General features: G+C 34.1%; 1 protein-coding gene across 2 annotated transcripts; it reads left to right on the top strand.

The window, feature by feature from the left end:
* The first annotated feature begins 707 nt into the window (after positions 1-707).
* LOC105158813 (uncharacterized) lies at positions 708-16,507 on the top strand. Of its 2 annotated transcripts, none has more exons than XM_011075692.3 (15): positions 708-937; positions 2,006-2,617; positions 2,708-3,020; positions 5,035-5,181; positions 5,266-5,354; positions 5,446-5,538; positions 8,848-8,974; positions 10,031-10,095; positions 10,203-10,377; positions 10,482-10,676; positions 10,780-10,827; positions 11,306-11,452; positions 11,653-11,735; positions 14,863-14,978; positions 16,001-16,507. In XM_011075692.3, the coding sequence occupies exons 2-15, from the start codon at positions 2,022-2,024 to the stop codon at positions 16,081-16,083; spliced, it is 2,277 nt and encodes a 758-aa protein (XP_011073994.1). In that variant the 5' UTR covers positions 708-937; positions 2,006-2,021; the 3' UTR covers positions 16,084-16,507. The 2 variants fall into 2 exon arrangements, with proteins under 2 accessions (XP_011073994.1, XP_088734642.1); XM_088878516.1 differs by having other exon boundaries at positions 721-836.
* The last annotated feature ends 334 nt before the right edge of the window (positions 16,508-16,841 follow it).

Here is a 16,841-nt window from a genome sequence, read left to right as displayed (position 1 = left end):
CAATGTAGTTCACCTTTTTTATTATTATGAAATGGAAGAACAATCTAATCTCTGATTATGTTTGCATTAGAAATTCAAAAATAAATAATTAATTATAGTTAGATCCCTTCTTAAAATGAGAAATACTTTCTTAAAAAAAATTTAAAATTATACTTACACCTCTTAAAATAATATTATTTACACCTTATCCCTATTAGGGTTTGGACGAAAAATATTGACGTTAACAAAAAATAAATAAATATTTTTTTATTTTGCCCCTTATTTAATATTTATATATAATCATTATGTACTTAAAAAGAAAAAATGTAATGATTTTAACTTCACTCCATATATATATATATATTGCATTTATTACTTATAAGTACAAAAATATACATGAAAATATTAAACGAGAGACAGAATAAAAAAAATATGTAATCTTTATAAATTATTATGCTTTTTGTCCTTAAAATTTTCGAGTAATGATTTTGATTCATAATCTTTACAAATTATTACGATTTGGATCCATCGGGTTCCCTCTTTCTTAATATCTTTAATTTTAACAATTGGACAAAAATCATAACGATTTGTAAATATTAAGAACTAAAATCGTAGCATTTAAAAATTTAGGGACCAAAATCGATTTTGACCCAAAATATAGGGACCAAAGTGTAATTTACCCCTATTTGATGCATTTCTCTCTGCTCGCTCTAACGCACACCTATTCTGACTCCATCCCCCTCTCTTCTTCCCCATTCTTTTTCTTTCTGTCTTAAACCTCCAAAACCCCTCCAACCCACACACAAAGACAGCAAGCACACACAGAGAGAGAGAGAGAGAGAGAAACGACCTAATACGTATGCATCTATATCTACGCCTATATTAGATATATACGCAGATATAATTGCTTGTTTTCGTTCACTGATCAATTTGTTGCTGCTTTGATTTGCTATAACTGGTGAGTCATCTCTTGCACGCAGGCGCTAATGCTGATTTAACTGCCTTTCACCGCATTTTGCGTTTCAATATTGTCTATACGTTTCTATTTTTGTGTAATTACTGGCTGAATGTCTTGGATTGCGGATTTCTTGTGCGACAAGGTCGATGGGTTTTTGTTTTAGTGTCTTTTTTTTTTCCCTTTTACTTCAGATGTCTCGATTTAGATGCGGAGATAAGTGATTATTACTGCCAAGTGTTTGATATATCTTTTCCCCCAAGAATTTATAGTTTGTAATAGTGAGGGGTATGTGTGGTTTTCTATAAATTAATACTATGGCTCAGGGGTTTTCATCTGTATCAATTATGTTTACTGTTTCCACGGAATTCAATTTTATGTTCGTTTATTTTAACTATGGCAATGTATAGTGTGTGTGTGTGTGAGTGCATGCAAGTATGTTTTCTGAGCGAGAATAAAATGGATAACTACAGAGCAGGAAGAAAATAAGAAGAGTATGTGATAACTGTGTATAAATAAGTTGAATTACTAAATTTCTGAATTAGATAATAAATTAATAAGTTAATGTAATCAGTTCCGTAATGTTTGTGCTAGCTTGTGATGCCCTAGGGAGAACTCTGCTCGGGAATCTGATAGCTAATTATTTGGAATAAGGGAATAAATTTGACCCCTCTTTGGAAGATACATTACATTTACTAATGGTGTATAAGCACTTAAAGGGATACATCAAAATGCTGAAGTTAATTATGGATTCTCTGATATTCGATCAACATTCTCTTTTGGTATTGCTGTATTTGGTTGGCGTGCAAGCAAGTGCTTAATGGGGGCACATCATAGTTTTTCTTGTGTTTGGTCACCCAGTATTACTGTATTAGGTCACAACATATTCACACATAAGACTGACTTTGTCTAGAAAAGAATATTTTTCCTTGTTCTGTGATGTATACTTCATTTGTGTAGTATAGATGCATATGGATCAGAATAACTCATTTATTTTCTAGTTATTTTTCATGTTTTCCAAGTCTTAATTTGTGGGTTCGGGAAGTCTTGACTTTTATTTTCTTTGTGAAGAGGACAAAACTTGGTGATGGCTTCTAGGGCAATTTTGAGGAGGAGAAAGATTCTTTCTGATTACTTGAATGCCCCTGTTCGTTCTATTCAAAGTGTCCAAACCTTGATTCAAGGGCAATCTTATCAGTGCTTTGACTCTCGTGGTTATACAACAATCACAGACCACGTTTCTGTAACTTTTGATCAATTGAGAGAGAATAATGAAGCTTCATCTTTGTGCAAGATCCCACTGGATTGCTCAACCTTTGGTGTCTGTGGGCGTAAAGCTTATGGAATCACATCATTCAGTTATGGAAATAGAAGGACTGATTTCAATAGTCTGATGTGTGTTAAGTTGATGTCACAACCTAAACGTTATGCTTCCACAGCAACTGCAAAGCAGCCTGATTTGGGAAGTGATGATGATAACGAGGAAATTGCTGCAGCAAAGAGAAAGGAAGCTTCCCCAGAAGAATGTGATCAAGCTGTTGTGGGTCTGAGCACTGCAAAGGCAAAAGCAAAAGCTAAACAGCTGCAAGAATCTCAGAGCTTTTATATGCCTATTTTGAAGAAACTCTGGGCCACATTTCTAGGTATTGGCCCGGCTCTAAGAGCTGTAGCTTCCATGAGCAGGTCAGGATTTCTTTATCAGTGTAAAACCCTGATTCTTTGTTGAATCATTTAAAATGGAGGTCTTTTATGATTTGGTTTCTGTACTTCCAGGGAAGACTGGGCCAAGAAACTTAGGCACTGGAAAAATGAGTTTGTATCCACATTGCAGCATTACTGGTTGGGTAGTAAGCTTCTGTGGGCGGATGTGAGGATCAGTTCGAGATTATTGCTGAAACTTGCTGGTGGAAAGAGTCTCTCCAGAAGGGAGAGGCAACAACTTACAAGAACTACTGCTGATGTTTTTAGGCTAGTTCCATTTGCTGTTTTTGTCATTGTTCCCTTCATGGAATTCTTGTTGCCTGTGTTCCTCAAGCTCTTCCCAAACATGCTACCATCAACCTTCCAGGACAAGATGAAAGAAGAGGTATGCATCCAAAGTTGATTCTCTGCTAAGGGGAAGTATCTCTATTTTGTTCTGTTTGTCAATGTAATGTGCTGTGTATAATGCTTCCAAGGCTTGCTATGTTATTAACTGTCCATGTGAAGTTTGCTAACCCTGCTTCTGGAAGTAACTTATTATATCCCAAATATTTATAACGGTCCATATTTGATAATTTTCTGAATCTCTAATTTAATTGGTTGTGCCGGCCTTTGAGTCAAGATAAGAACCTCATTGCCTGCTCTGTCTTTGTCTCTCTATATGAGATGTGCGCACACAGTCAGATTTGTATATATATGTATATGTGTGTGTGCGCGCGCCTAAAGATATCACACCCGCAAGCAATCCCTTACATTCATGCTTAGACTCTCATATTCCTGTGCATGTCTTAGACTCGCATATTTCCACCCCATGTCTTATCTAGAATCTCATACTTAAATTAAGATGCATCTTCCAGACCTTTTACAAACTTGGAGAAAGAACCTCCTTGCAAGTTGTGGGGCCTTTTCCTTTTCTTCTTGCATGCCCTTTGGAAATAGGTGTGAAAGAAAGGATGCCAATTTGCCTAGTAATCTACTGGATGCATGCTGCTTGGGAACTTCGATATTGATTTAAAAATTAAAAATTTGAGCTCATTGAGTAGTTTGTGCATTAATGATATCCTATATTTTTTAGTCCTTCCGTACGAAATCAATTGGCAACTAATGTTTCTCTTTTCTCCTGCTATCCTAGCTGATTTATTGCTTGTTTTTTATTGATCATTCTTATTCTGTCAGTTTTAGTAATTATTTGAAATTATTTTTGCCTGTAATTCAGTCATTTTGCTACTCTCTCTCTCCCTCCCCACTGACCAATTTATCAATCATTACATTCTTAGTCTAGAGTCTGTAGACATGTATGTCCAAAACTTATCAGGATCTACATTCAGTAAGTTCGGAAGTCGCATTGCTCCTAAATATACCCATTTTCTCTGCATCTGGGACCTGGGTATCCATGAGAATCCACATTGTGAATTACCTCAGGCAAACAATGAAACCATGGGTTGAGGGGAAGATTTGCATTAAAAAAACTGCCACTAGTTTACTCATAAGGTGCAACTGTCTATTTACAGTCCACGCATGTTTAGAAATAAAGCAAGTAAGCAACGTGTTATGCGGTTGTCAAACTCAGCTCATTCCTCCATGCCTTAGTTAAGGGATATTGACTATCTGATCCACAATTTGATCTTTCAATTTTTTCACATGCTCACTCATTAGTTAGCTGAATATACTTGTTCCTCCACCAACAATAACATTGAAATCTTTGTAAACTATTAGCCTTTACCTGCAACGAACAAATTGTGATTTTTATTTTCTGATTTCTGCCATAAAAGGGCCAAGCCATAACAAATGGGAAGCGATACGACTCAACTCCAACATAATAGCTCTGATATAGCTAGCCCTTTTAGGTACTTGAATATTGCCTAGCTGTTCGGGTCCATTTACGGTTATTGCTTCTGTGAACATAGTAGCTAAATAATCCCAAAATCACTTTCTGATTCAATCTGTTATTTTCATTCAAACTTGGATAGATATACTGCTCAGGAATCTCATACTGAAATTTATGTGGTCCATGCATGTATACATGCCATTCTTCTGTTAAGATAATGACCTGCTAAATAATTTCTCAATCATAGATAATTTTTCCCCTCACTTCAAAGGTTGTTTCAGTTAATGGTGGCATTGATTATGTGTTTCGCATCAGTGACTAACGTGATCATTTTTAGGTGAGAACCCTAAGTGTATATCCACTCATGAAAATAAGCCTTTTCATTTATTCCCTTTAGCATGTGACCAAGTTGGCTTCTCAGTGAGGACCCTACCTTCCTAAATATTAGGTTGTACAAGAAAGCACTGGAATACATATGCAGTTAGTTACATGGTGAATCATACGTACTTTTTTTCCCTTTATTGTTATATTTCTTGAAACTGACTCTCAGTGTTACTGGAATACATTTTAGGAAGCATTAAAACGGAGGTTGATTGCCAAGATAGAATATGCGAAGTTTCTTCAGGATACAGTCAAAGAAATGGCAAAAGAAGTCCAAAATTCTCGGAGTGGAGAAACTAAGAAGACGGCTGAGGACCTTGACGAGTTTCTGAACAGGGTCAGTACAAAACCATCAGTTTGTCAATAAAAGATCATGCTTCAATAATTATAGTTTGTATAAGTTTTGACATCTTGGATACAGGTTAGAACTGGTGCACGTGTCTCAAATGAGGAAATTTTAGGATTTGCTAAGTTGTTCAATGATGAACTCACGCTAGATAATATCAGCAGGTCAGAACATTTGTGATTCTAGTTGCATCTGATTCCTTTAATGTTAAAATGCACAATCATGTTATGGTGGTTGCAACCATCTTGCTAACAGGCCTCGCCTAGTGAATATGTGCAAGTATATGGGAATCACCCCTATCGGAACGGATGCTTATTTGCGATATATGCTACGAAAAAGATTGCAAAGGTTTGCCATTTTCCATTCCCTGTTATAATATGTGTGCAACGTGTAGTGTAATGGAGTCTTGCAGTCTGTTGGAAATTTCACATTTTGACTATTTATGCATGGTATGTAAGTGATTTCTGCCTAGAACATTCTTATCTTGTTACTCTTAATTCTTAAAGCACCAAGAATGGCATGTATAGCAGATATTTCAAGGAGAGGTAGTGGTGATTAGGGGTGGCAGATGAGTTGAGCCGGCTCGCGCTCGACTGGAGCTCGAGCTCAATTGTTTCTGTTCATGAACTTGCAAGCTTTTTCTATTTTTTTTATTTTTTTATATATATTTTTAATTTTGAATTTTTTATATATATTTAATTTTATATTAATATTTAAACATTTTTATGATCAAAATTGACCATATATTATAATTATTAATCAATATCATATATTTTATTTTGGATAATAATAAATTATGGTATTTTTATTTATACATTTAATCTATATACACAAATAAATTTAATCAACAACTTAGTAAATTATAATATTTTTTGTAATTAAAATTATTATTTAATATGATTATATAAACTTTATGTTATATTTTAATATATATTTGTATTACGTTATACTTTTTTTAAATAGACAATTAATTCACTTATGATTTTTTATGTATTTTTGAGTTTTATATTTATATCAGGATACATACTATGCATTATGCAATCTATTTCATTATTTATAAATTTATGCCAAAATTTAGTGATTCCTATGAATTAGTCTAAAAATAATGATAATGATTATAATAGTGATGGTTGAACAATTTTAATTATTTTAATTATTATACTATTATATATAATGAGATCAAAAAATTTAATCAACAATTACGATATCTTAAAATCTAGGCACCCGATTTACACCAAATTTAAATATATATAAGACCGTGCCAATTAGATCATATCGGACGGTTTGATTTAAAATCACATGGCTTGATTCTACGATACACCGACTTGAATGATTATTCTTATGTTCCGAGTACGAGATCCTGACATCCGTATATCCAATAAGTCTATAACTTTACCAAGTGTATTTTTTTATAAGTTTGATCATATCTAACGGTCTGATCTGAATTTTGATGGTCCGATTAACCCATGTTGTTCAACAATGTAAGATGATAGTTACATCAGTGTGATACTAACATTTATAAATATATAATTTTACTGTAGATTGTGAACATATATTAATCTCAATTATAAAATATTTTTATGTATTTTAATTGCATTATTTTAGATAATTGATACTTTTCTATATTTTGGTATATTTATAATATAGTATATATTATACAATCTATTTTATTACTTATAACTTTATGAAAAAAATTGGTGATTCCCATTATTTAATCTAATAATAATAATAATAATAATAATAATAATATAGTATGCATTATACAATCTATTTTATTACTTATAAGTTTATGTAGAAAATTGGTGGTTCCCATAATTCAATATAATAATAATAATTAAAAAAAAAAATCAGCTTGAGCTCGAGCTCGACTCGTTGCCACCCCTATGGTGATTATGCAATATTTTTTTTTATCTTCAGATGGATATTTACTGAAACATGCATCAGAGAAAAATTCCCCACATTTTGGAAATATTAAGTTTATTAACTAGAGTTTGACAGAGAACCATGTTCTTGTTTCATTCTTTTTTCTGTCCATTGATGAGATCTACTTATATGCTGTAGATGGGTCTGATGGCAACAGATTTGGGCACTACTCCTGAAACTTGGTTATATATTCGCCATGACTAATTCATGTTACTGAATTTTGTTTGGGGTTGGGGTGGGGGGGAAGAGTTTGGAAGCCCCGACTGCTTTTGCTCTGCACATCACTGGTCCTAAATCTTTTTCACCCTTCGTTCTTCTTCTTCTTCTTATGTGGCGAATGGTGGAAGCTTCATTCTTTCTCTTCCGTGGCAAATGTTTTGAAGGAGAGCACATTCTTCCTTCTGGGGCAGATGTGTTCAGCTCAGAAAATGAAGGGTCACATGATTTTACATAAAAAAATGTTTTCTGTTAGAGATACTATGCTGAAAAAATCTGGACATGCCACTCAAGGGGCCGATATCATTTGTAATAGGTGTTGTTGAGCTGGAATGACGGTTAACCCTAAACTAATGCTAAATTTCTTCTCCATGATATTTCCTGTACACATAGGCAGAAATTTAACTGGGAAAGTAATTTGATGTTTTGAGTAAAGAAAGTATTAGTTTTATGATTGAACATCCAGTAAGTAGATGGACTATTGGTTTTAGTCTCATCCTTCAATGTATACATCCGATCCATATAAATAGAGATAGATGAATGCTTACAAACACTAAGACATCTGATTGCTTACCAGCCAATTGCCACTTAAATGTGCACACACACACACACACATATACAAATGTATATCTGGTTTAGGCCAATTTAGCAGGAGCCGGTATAATTAGTGGTTGCTGGAAAATTATTATCACTGGGAATTTTGAGGCTAGTCCAGAAATAATTAAGCGAACAAAAAAATTCGTTGATTTGCTCAGAAGTTGACATGGAATTGGTTGAGTAGGGGAAGATAAAATGGGGTGAGAAGTAAAAGTGCTTAACATGGCTGTTGGAAAAATGGGAATGGGTCGATGGAATATATAAAGTCATGTTGATTTTGAAGCTGTGCTCTTACTGCTATTAGCATTATTTATCTTCACTTCACTTCCATTATTTACACCTTTTCATACTTAAGGTTTTATTATAATTTCCATTTATTGATGTGATATGATCATACCGTTGCACAAGACTTAGTTGCTAATCTTGCTTGAAAAATTTTTAGGTACATATATTTTTCACTTTGTTAATTGTAAGGTGGTACAAGATGTTCCAAGAAGCTGCAATTGTTATGCAAAAACCTCTAAACCAACTCCAACTGCATTATGGATAAGAGTAGTGTATGAAAAGGATTGCTAAGCACTATGAGATGGTAGCTCCAATAGCTACAAATGCTGTGTTCAGTAAGAAATAGAGGCAAGCAAGCTATTGAGTACATGCTGCCACTAACTGTTACTTTGGAGAGAGAAGTGGATGTTGTTGGTCCTGTGAAAGACACATTGATGTTTCATAAGAATATTGCTTAAGCTTTAGCTAGTCATAGAATTGGGAAATGACATACTTTGCTAGTTCCTTTGCTGCTCCATTATTTCTAGTACAAGTAAATGTTGTTTAGCAGTCTAAGACAAATATGAAAAGCTTTTAGTAAGTTGTGCTAAATGTTATTTTGAACTTATTTGGGGTCAACCGGATTCTCTTTTTCAGGATAAAGGAAGACGACAGATTGATTCAAGCGGAGGGCGTGGAGTCTCTATCAGAGGCTGAGCTTCGTGAAGATTGTAGAGAGAGGGGTATGCTTGGAGTACTTTCAGTGGAGGAAATGCGGCAACAGGTTTGTACAAAAATGAAAGTGCATTATCTATGAGAAGTACAAGATTCTGGGTTGTATGTAAAATCTTTATTCCGCGTCATTTTCAGCACACAATTCGTCTCTATGCGTCAACCAAACTGCTTTCATATGTAAGCTATTACTGCATGATAGTTTTATGAGCTCTTTGGAGCGACCAAATTCATATCATAATTGGATTGTGCACTTCAGTTCTTCATGCCCTCAAAGTGTGTACCACTGAATATATTCTGTTGGAACTGGAGTTTCTCAACAATGCAAACTCTTTTTTGTATGTGATTGTAATTTGTCTGTTTATGGATGATGATGTGTGGAGCTCAGGTGAGTTTAATTTTGGCATCTAACAAAATATTAATGATTTGAGCTCTATTAATTTGATGTTTGTGACTTTCTGAATCTAATGCCTTCATTTAGCATCCCGAGCCTCAACACTTTTGTTGTACAAAGACATTTTCATAGTATAATACATAAATGGTCTTTAATAAAATAATTCCTTGTGGTAAACATCTTGGTTTTTTATTTGAAAGTCAACTTGTCTTCTTTCTTTCACCAGATTTCCATTTAACAGTTTTAGAATATTGAAACTCTACTGCATTGTTGAAGGGTTTGTGTGAGAGGGCCCAATGGTCTCTGCTGCTGCATATTTTTCCTGTCATTTTAATCACACAACTGGTTTCTCCTTGGCATTCTTCTTTAACTTTTTGGTTGTGTTCATGAATAATCTGTGGCTGGTTATTGAGAACTGCTTGGTAAAAACATTAGATGTCTGATCAATGTTGCATAAGCATGGGCTGGAATCCTAAATTAAAATGCAGTAGACATACTCTTAAAACTTTTAAGGTTGCAAAACTTTTATAATCACCAAATTTTAGGCATCAGAAATTTGTATGCCAGTGGAAGGTTCGTATTCATAAGCTGTAGGAGATATATTCGCATTTCCTGTTCAATTAACTGAGCCATTGTGGCCCTTATTCTCTTTAGCTGTGTGGAAGCTTTCATATGTCTTGAGTTACATATAACTAATTATCTTTTTTGTTGCAGCTGCGAGATTGGCTGGATTTATCTCTGAATCACTCTGTTCCATCTTCTCTTTTGATACTTTCCAGGTTAATTGAATTGATTCTGAACTTACTTTTCCCTATCAAATCTGAAAGTTCTAGTCACTATTTGGTTCTCACACAGCATCTGATATTTCTGCCAATGCTGTTTGCAGAGCCTTCACAGTATCAGGAAAGTTGAGGCCTGAGGAAGCAGTTCGAGCTACATTGTCTTCGCTTCCAGATGAGGTTGTAGACACTGTGGGCGTTACATCATTGCCATCTGAAGATTCTGTGTCAGAGAGGAGGAGGAAGTTGGACTTCCTTGAAATGCAGGAAGAACTTATCAAGGTTGATGAAATTTTCATTTGTTTCCTGACAAATAATAGTGTATTTTCGTCTAGAACTCTTTGCTGCTTGATTTTTTTATCCTTGTTTCATTTAATTGAATATAGGAGGAGGAAGAAAAAGAGGAAGACCAACTAGCCAGGAAAAAAGAATCAGGTGGTGCTGAGGTTGATGTGGCTTTGAAAGAAATGACCATTCCTACTGCAGGAGAAGCACAACAACAAGCTAGAGCAAGAGCTCTGGATAAACATGAACAGCTTTGTGAACTTAGTCGTGCATTGGCTGTTTTAGCTTCTGCCTCTGTAATTAAGAAATTTCTGGCTCTTGAGTTTCTTATGAGGTTATATTTCCACATTTGTGTTTCTTCTTTAAATTCATTCTTTTCCATTTTGATTTATTATGCAGTCAGTGAGCAGGGAACGCGAAGAATTCCTAAGGCTCGTCAACAAAGAGGTAACTAATGTTAACATAGCAATGATGGGATGTACACTTAACCGAGATTCATTTTTAAGTCAACTCGAAATGTACCAATGAAACTAAGAGATAAATATTCCATTTGGATAAATGAATGTGTTCAGATAAGATAAGACTTTATTTAACTAAATATAGATTACTTGAAGTGTTGTTTTTTAGAATCTATTGAAGCAAAACTTCTCATATGCCTGTCAAATATTGTGCTTGAATGTAATTCCCCTTTTTGTACAGATTGTTTATAGATGTGATTTCAAAATTCCTTCTTTCTTTATGGACGAGCAAAATCTAATTCAGTTATATTTGTATCATAATATCTTAAAATCTTTGTTTGAACTAAACTCGTATCCACATGGTTCTAGATATTAGACATTTTCGTGTACATGTACACATCACAACTAAGTATATTCTAGGACAGATAATGGTTTATTGCTCGTGGTAATTTCCTTAATCTTGTCAGATTGAGTTTTACAATAGCATGGTGGATAAGGATGTAACAGATAGTGAATTGGAGGCTATGAAGGCATATAAAGCTGCCCGTGATGAAAGTGAGGATGGTGCTGAAGTTCCCAAGCACAACATGGTTTCATCTGCTCTCATAGATAGGGTATGCTGTCTTCTTTGCAGTTACTAAGAGGTGATGTCCTCACATGCACACTGTCACAGAGAAGGAAAAAGAGAAAAAAGTACTAAGCTCCTGCATACCTAGAAAAAGTCACAATTAGGAGCAACTATAGGAAGTAAATAGAAAATCAGAAAGTGCACTCATACTCGAGATCATATAAGTAATTGGCTGAGTTGATCCAGGTTGATGCTATGCTTCAAAACCTTGAGAAAGAAATTGATGACGTGGATGCGAAAATTGGTGATCAATGGAGAATACTTGACAGGTAGATCCATGACCTTCTGATTATCATACTCCTTTCCTTTAATTTTTAGATCTCAAGTTTCAAGCAATTCCTAGCATGGTGGTTTTTTATTTGCCAACTAACTCTTCGAAGTGATATTCACAGTATTTATGATACATCTAACAAACTAATTGTTAATTAATTTTAAATGTTTTTAATTGTCAAACTAATTTAAAAACTAAGTTGTGTATAGTAGCAGCTTCACTAATTCAAGTGTTTGTGATTGACTTTTGTCAGAGTTTTAGTTAAGTGAAAAGAGAAACACAAGACAAACATTTACGTGGTTCGGTCATATAACCTATGTCCACGAGACAAATGCCCAAAGGGCTAAATCATATTATTCTCGATATATAACCTCCACATATTTATATAGGTGAATTTACATATGTGTATAACATAAAAATAAGGAAATATCTCCAAAATCAAATCATATAGATATCACAAGAATCACTAAGATTTAGTTGTGATTCTCTTGTGGTTTTACAGTTATTTGGAGAATCAATTCATGATTCTCAACACTCCCCCTCAAGTTGGACATGGAGTTCTTGATTGTAATATTCAACTTGGACAAAGAAGTCAAAACTTTTCTTTCAGTGTAACGTAGGAGGAGGTCACCGGAGGTCAAGGTGTCGTCATTCCATACATACACATCCACAATAGCATAAATAGAGACATCATGTCACACAGCTAGTTTTAGGTGCAAAACACCAGTACAAAGGCACTTATCCTATGAAGCAAGGTCGATCAGACACACACACAAATAGGTGTAAGACAAATTAGGGTTTCATGCGGCGGCGCTCTAGGGTTTCAAAAGGCAGCGTGCAAGTATGCTAGCGGCGGCGTGCTAGGGTTTCAACATGCTCTCTCTTTTTTTTTCTTTCTTTTTTTTTTTTCTAATTTTTGAGAAACCCGCTCTAATACCATGTCAGAGTTTTAGACAAGTGAAGAGAGAAACACAAAACGAACATTTACATGGTTCAATCATATGACCTATGTCCACGAGACAAATGCCCAAAGGGCTAAATGATGTTATTCTCTCTTAGTTTGATGATATAACCTCCACCTATTTATATAGGTGGATTACATATGTATATCATATAAAAATAAGGAAATATCTCCAAAATCAAATTATATAAATATCACAAGAATCACTAAAATTTTATTGTGATTCTCTTGTGATTTTACAGTTATTTGGAGAATCAAGTCATGATTCTCAACAACTTCTATCAATACTTATTTCTTATGATAATGTGATATATATTTATATGTTATATAAAGTACTTTTTAAACTATTAATAACTTTAAAACTTAATTTATTACTAGTAGTGGTGGCACACTCAATGTGTGCTTAATTGTATTCTATATAATATTTAAAATATTTATGTATTTTAGATTTTTATTATTAAAAATAATTTTTTGATTAGTTATATGAAAAACATGCTTAAAGAAGTTTGAATGATAACATTGGACAGAAGGAAGATAAAATTATATATTTAGAGAAAAATATGAAAAGTAAAAACAAAAAAAGAAAGTGACAAGAGCTTCATTGTAATTTGTCTTTTTGGATAGGATTAATTTAGTCACTACATTAAACGCATTCCAAAAATAGTTATTCTAACCCCCCTCCCCCTTAATCAGTAGTGTAGATATAAAATATTATTCCTCTATCCACCATGTGATGCTCCTATTTCCTTCAGGGCTGTTGACAAATTATGTCTCATTTTTCTAAAATGTCATTTTTTTTCCTGAAAGATTATGTTGCTTGAAGTAATGATGCTTTTATGGGTAAAAAATTGTTAAAATACTAAAATATTTAACTTTTCATCTTCATCTAAAATCCTCGTACGGAGTTTGATGGTGTGAGTGGCGTACTGTACTCTGTTGGTTACCAGATACTGAAATATTCACCTATCCGATTGTAAAAGTGGGATAAATTACTTCATATGGCTGACACCTAAATAATTCAAATACAATGATGTCTTGTATTACAGTGAAATACAGGGAAATGACCTTTTGTATACTCTGTGACATTCTTTAGCAACCCATTAATTTAGGTGTTAGTATCCTTCATTGTTTTGCATGTTATAATTATCTGAAAAACAACATTAGTTTAGTATATCTTATTTGAAACATCCTGTAAGTTAAGAATTCTCATGATGTAGGATGATAGTTATTGTGTAATGGCTTTGTCGAAAGCTTATTGTGTAAACTTTTCTTTTCTCACCATCAGCTATTTGTCAATGCATTACATAAGTATGTTACTTGTGCATATATACATATGCATAAGGCACATGTCGATAAATAATTTGGTATGACTTTGTGAATTGCACAGTTTGTATATGTGTATGTAAAATTCTAGCTATTATAATTTCTTGGGGCGAAGACGCAGCCCCAAGAAGTTTCATTGTGAATCCTCTTACTGCAGCATAGATGACTTGATCAGACTAGGAAGCTGGTTATGTTTGAGATGCATGAGCTGGGCTCGGACCTCACTAACTGCAAAACCAAAAAGTTACAATCTCATTCCACGCATGTTCTGTGTGTAAGCATGTAGCATGAACAAATATATGTACAGACAAGTGACGAATTGGGGTGGTAAATATCGTACCTATGTTCTAAAGAAGCTTCCATCTTAAATAGAGGACTCTTTCCAGAATTGGGGACCATTAACACAAAGTTTATATTAAATTTCATTATCTATCTGCATGAGTCCTCAAAATCGATTTTCCCAATGTATGCACTACTATTATGTTCATTATTATGATCAGTTTATATGCTTGTGTTATGTACATGCATTATACAACTTGACTGATGGGATGTCTACTTAGTTTTTGGAGCCATAATTCCGGCATAACTACAGTAGAAATTTTATTTTGTCGTTATTATGTGATTGAAGAACTTGTTTTAGGACAAAATTCCATTTAAAAATTCTTGTTTTAACAGGCTCTGCCTGGTCCCAGAGTGTAACTTTTATGTTATTTTATCTATTTCTGTACTTGGGTTTTGTCTCTGTCTGAATGGATCTATGTAATTTACTCTTGGTTGGAGTAAAGTTTTATCATTATCTATATGCTTGGTCATTTAGATTACGGTGTATGATGACATGCAGAGATTATGATGGTAAAGTGACTCCTGAAGAGGTGGCAGCCGCTGGTATGTACTTGAAGGACACTTTAGGCAAAGAGGGGGTGCAGGAACTAATCAGCAATCTTTCCAAAGATGCAGGTTAGTTAACTCTGCTTCATTGTTTACATGTGGCTGTCAGTTCCACTGTTCCGTGTGAAATCTAAAGGTAGTCAAATCAACTGATATTGCTAGAATTCTGGAATACCTTCCTAATTGGGTCTCTCATTCTTTGTAAGATTTATCTAATTAAAACAATGTTTTTAAAATGGAATTGATGATTGAATAAAAAAGCCAACTGAATCACTCGTTCACCTGTGGTTGACTATTTTTTTTTCTAAAAAAATTGGTATTAGAAAATGTTATTACATGTGTGTATATTATATATCGCAATGTATATATATTATATAATGACTTGTACATACACACACACACACACACGAGCGTTATATATAACATGTTATAAATTTTTTTTAATAAAATACCCAATTAATTAACATGTAAAATAGTGAGGGTGAGATGCAATCCATGCATCTTCCTCACTCAAGCAGAACTCCGTTCTTCATTTTTGGTAAGTAGAGCCCTCTTCTTGCGACATCCTTCACACTTCACAGGATTGGGTCCATAGTCCAGTTGGGGTTGAGAAGAAACCCTCATTTCTTTGGTAACAGGTAGGTAGTTTATGCTGGCCTTTACTATTGTCGAACAAAATTCAATATATGCGGCTGCTTCTCTAATATCTCAAAATTCGACAAAGCAACAAAGAACAGTTCTCATAGGAATAGGAAAGAAACTCATGTGAAATTATAAGCCAAAATAAATAAATAAATACTAGCACTACTTAGCATTCAGGGGGTAAAAGATGTACCAAGAATTAGGAGGGCACCATAAAAAGATCCTTTCCTTTTTGTAAAACTATTTTAAACAAAAATATGCCAAATCCATGTTATAAATTTTAACTCTGGACTCTGGTTTCTTATACCACAAGTGTACCGAACTGATGGCCAGTTTATGGTTAAACAGATGGAACTGATTGCTTGGATTCAGTTATGAAAACATTGGATATTAACGGCATGATTATCTTACTGTACTTCTAACTGTGTTATGTTATTTCTCTACTTCAGACGGAAAGATACTTGTTGAAGACATTGTTAGATTGGGTAGTCGGGTGGAAGACCGCAGCACAGCTGAATCTGAGAAAATGTAGAGGACAGAAATAGCATAATGTATTGCCTTACTTTAGCAGTACTGGTGTAGCTTAGTCAGTTCATGAAAGGTTGGCATCCCACATTTGGGCGCAATTTGAAGTTCTTTTACTTGCTTGGGTACAACCGTCAGTTTGTTTTTCAAGAGCTGAGTGGCGTACCTTCACCCAAATCCTTTCCTTGTTCTGGCGTGAAAAGTGATCTTGAAATATCAGTAGTGGTACACTGATGGGTGTGAATTTCGAGTTGCGTAAGAATAAATTTCGATAGATGAAAACAAAGCATCTGTATAAAAGGAATCTTTCAGTTGGAGTGCAAGTACATGTATAGAAATCGTATCTTATTGAAATGTATTCTTTACCTCTTGTATCCTGAATTTGACAGCCTATTAATTTATTTCTAAAATGTTCTGCTTTTCTTTTCTAAGGTTGAAGTTGTATTGAAAATTGAAAAGATGTTTGCGTGGGGAGTACCATTTCATAACAGGAAATTGCGTTCTCGATCAAGTCCCCAGCTAATTAATGCATGAATTTGTGTATATACATGCCAATGCTTGTATTATACAAAAAAATATTTTATATATATATATATATATATAAAGTAGAAGTAAATCTTTTGGTGTTAATTTTGTTGCAAGGATAATTACACTCCCATTTCCTGAATTTGGTGTAATTATATATAACCTTATGTAGTTTGGAAAGTTACATTTAGTACTCCTGAGATTTGGTTTTGTCTAACAAATAAGTCTTTCTGTTAGTTA

The sequence above is a fragment of the Sesamum indicum genome, linkage group LG3, assembly GCF_026168435.1.
Source record: "Sesamum indicum cultivar Baizhima isolate 11 linkage group LG3, ASM2616843v1, whole genome shotgun sequence".
Lineage (NCBI taxonomy): Eukaryota > Viridiplantae > Streptophyta > Magnoliopsida > Lamiales > Pedaliaceae > Sesamum > Sesamum indicum.
Note: the sequence above shows the minus strand (reverse complement) of the source record. Positions and strands in the feature narration are given on the sequence as shown.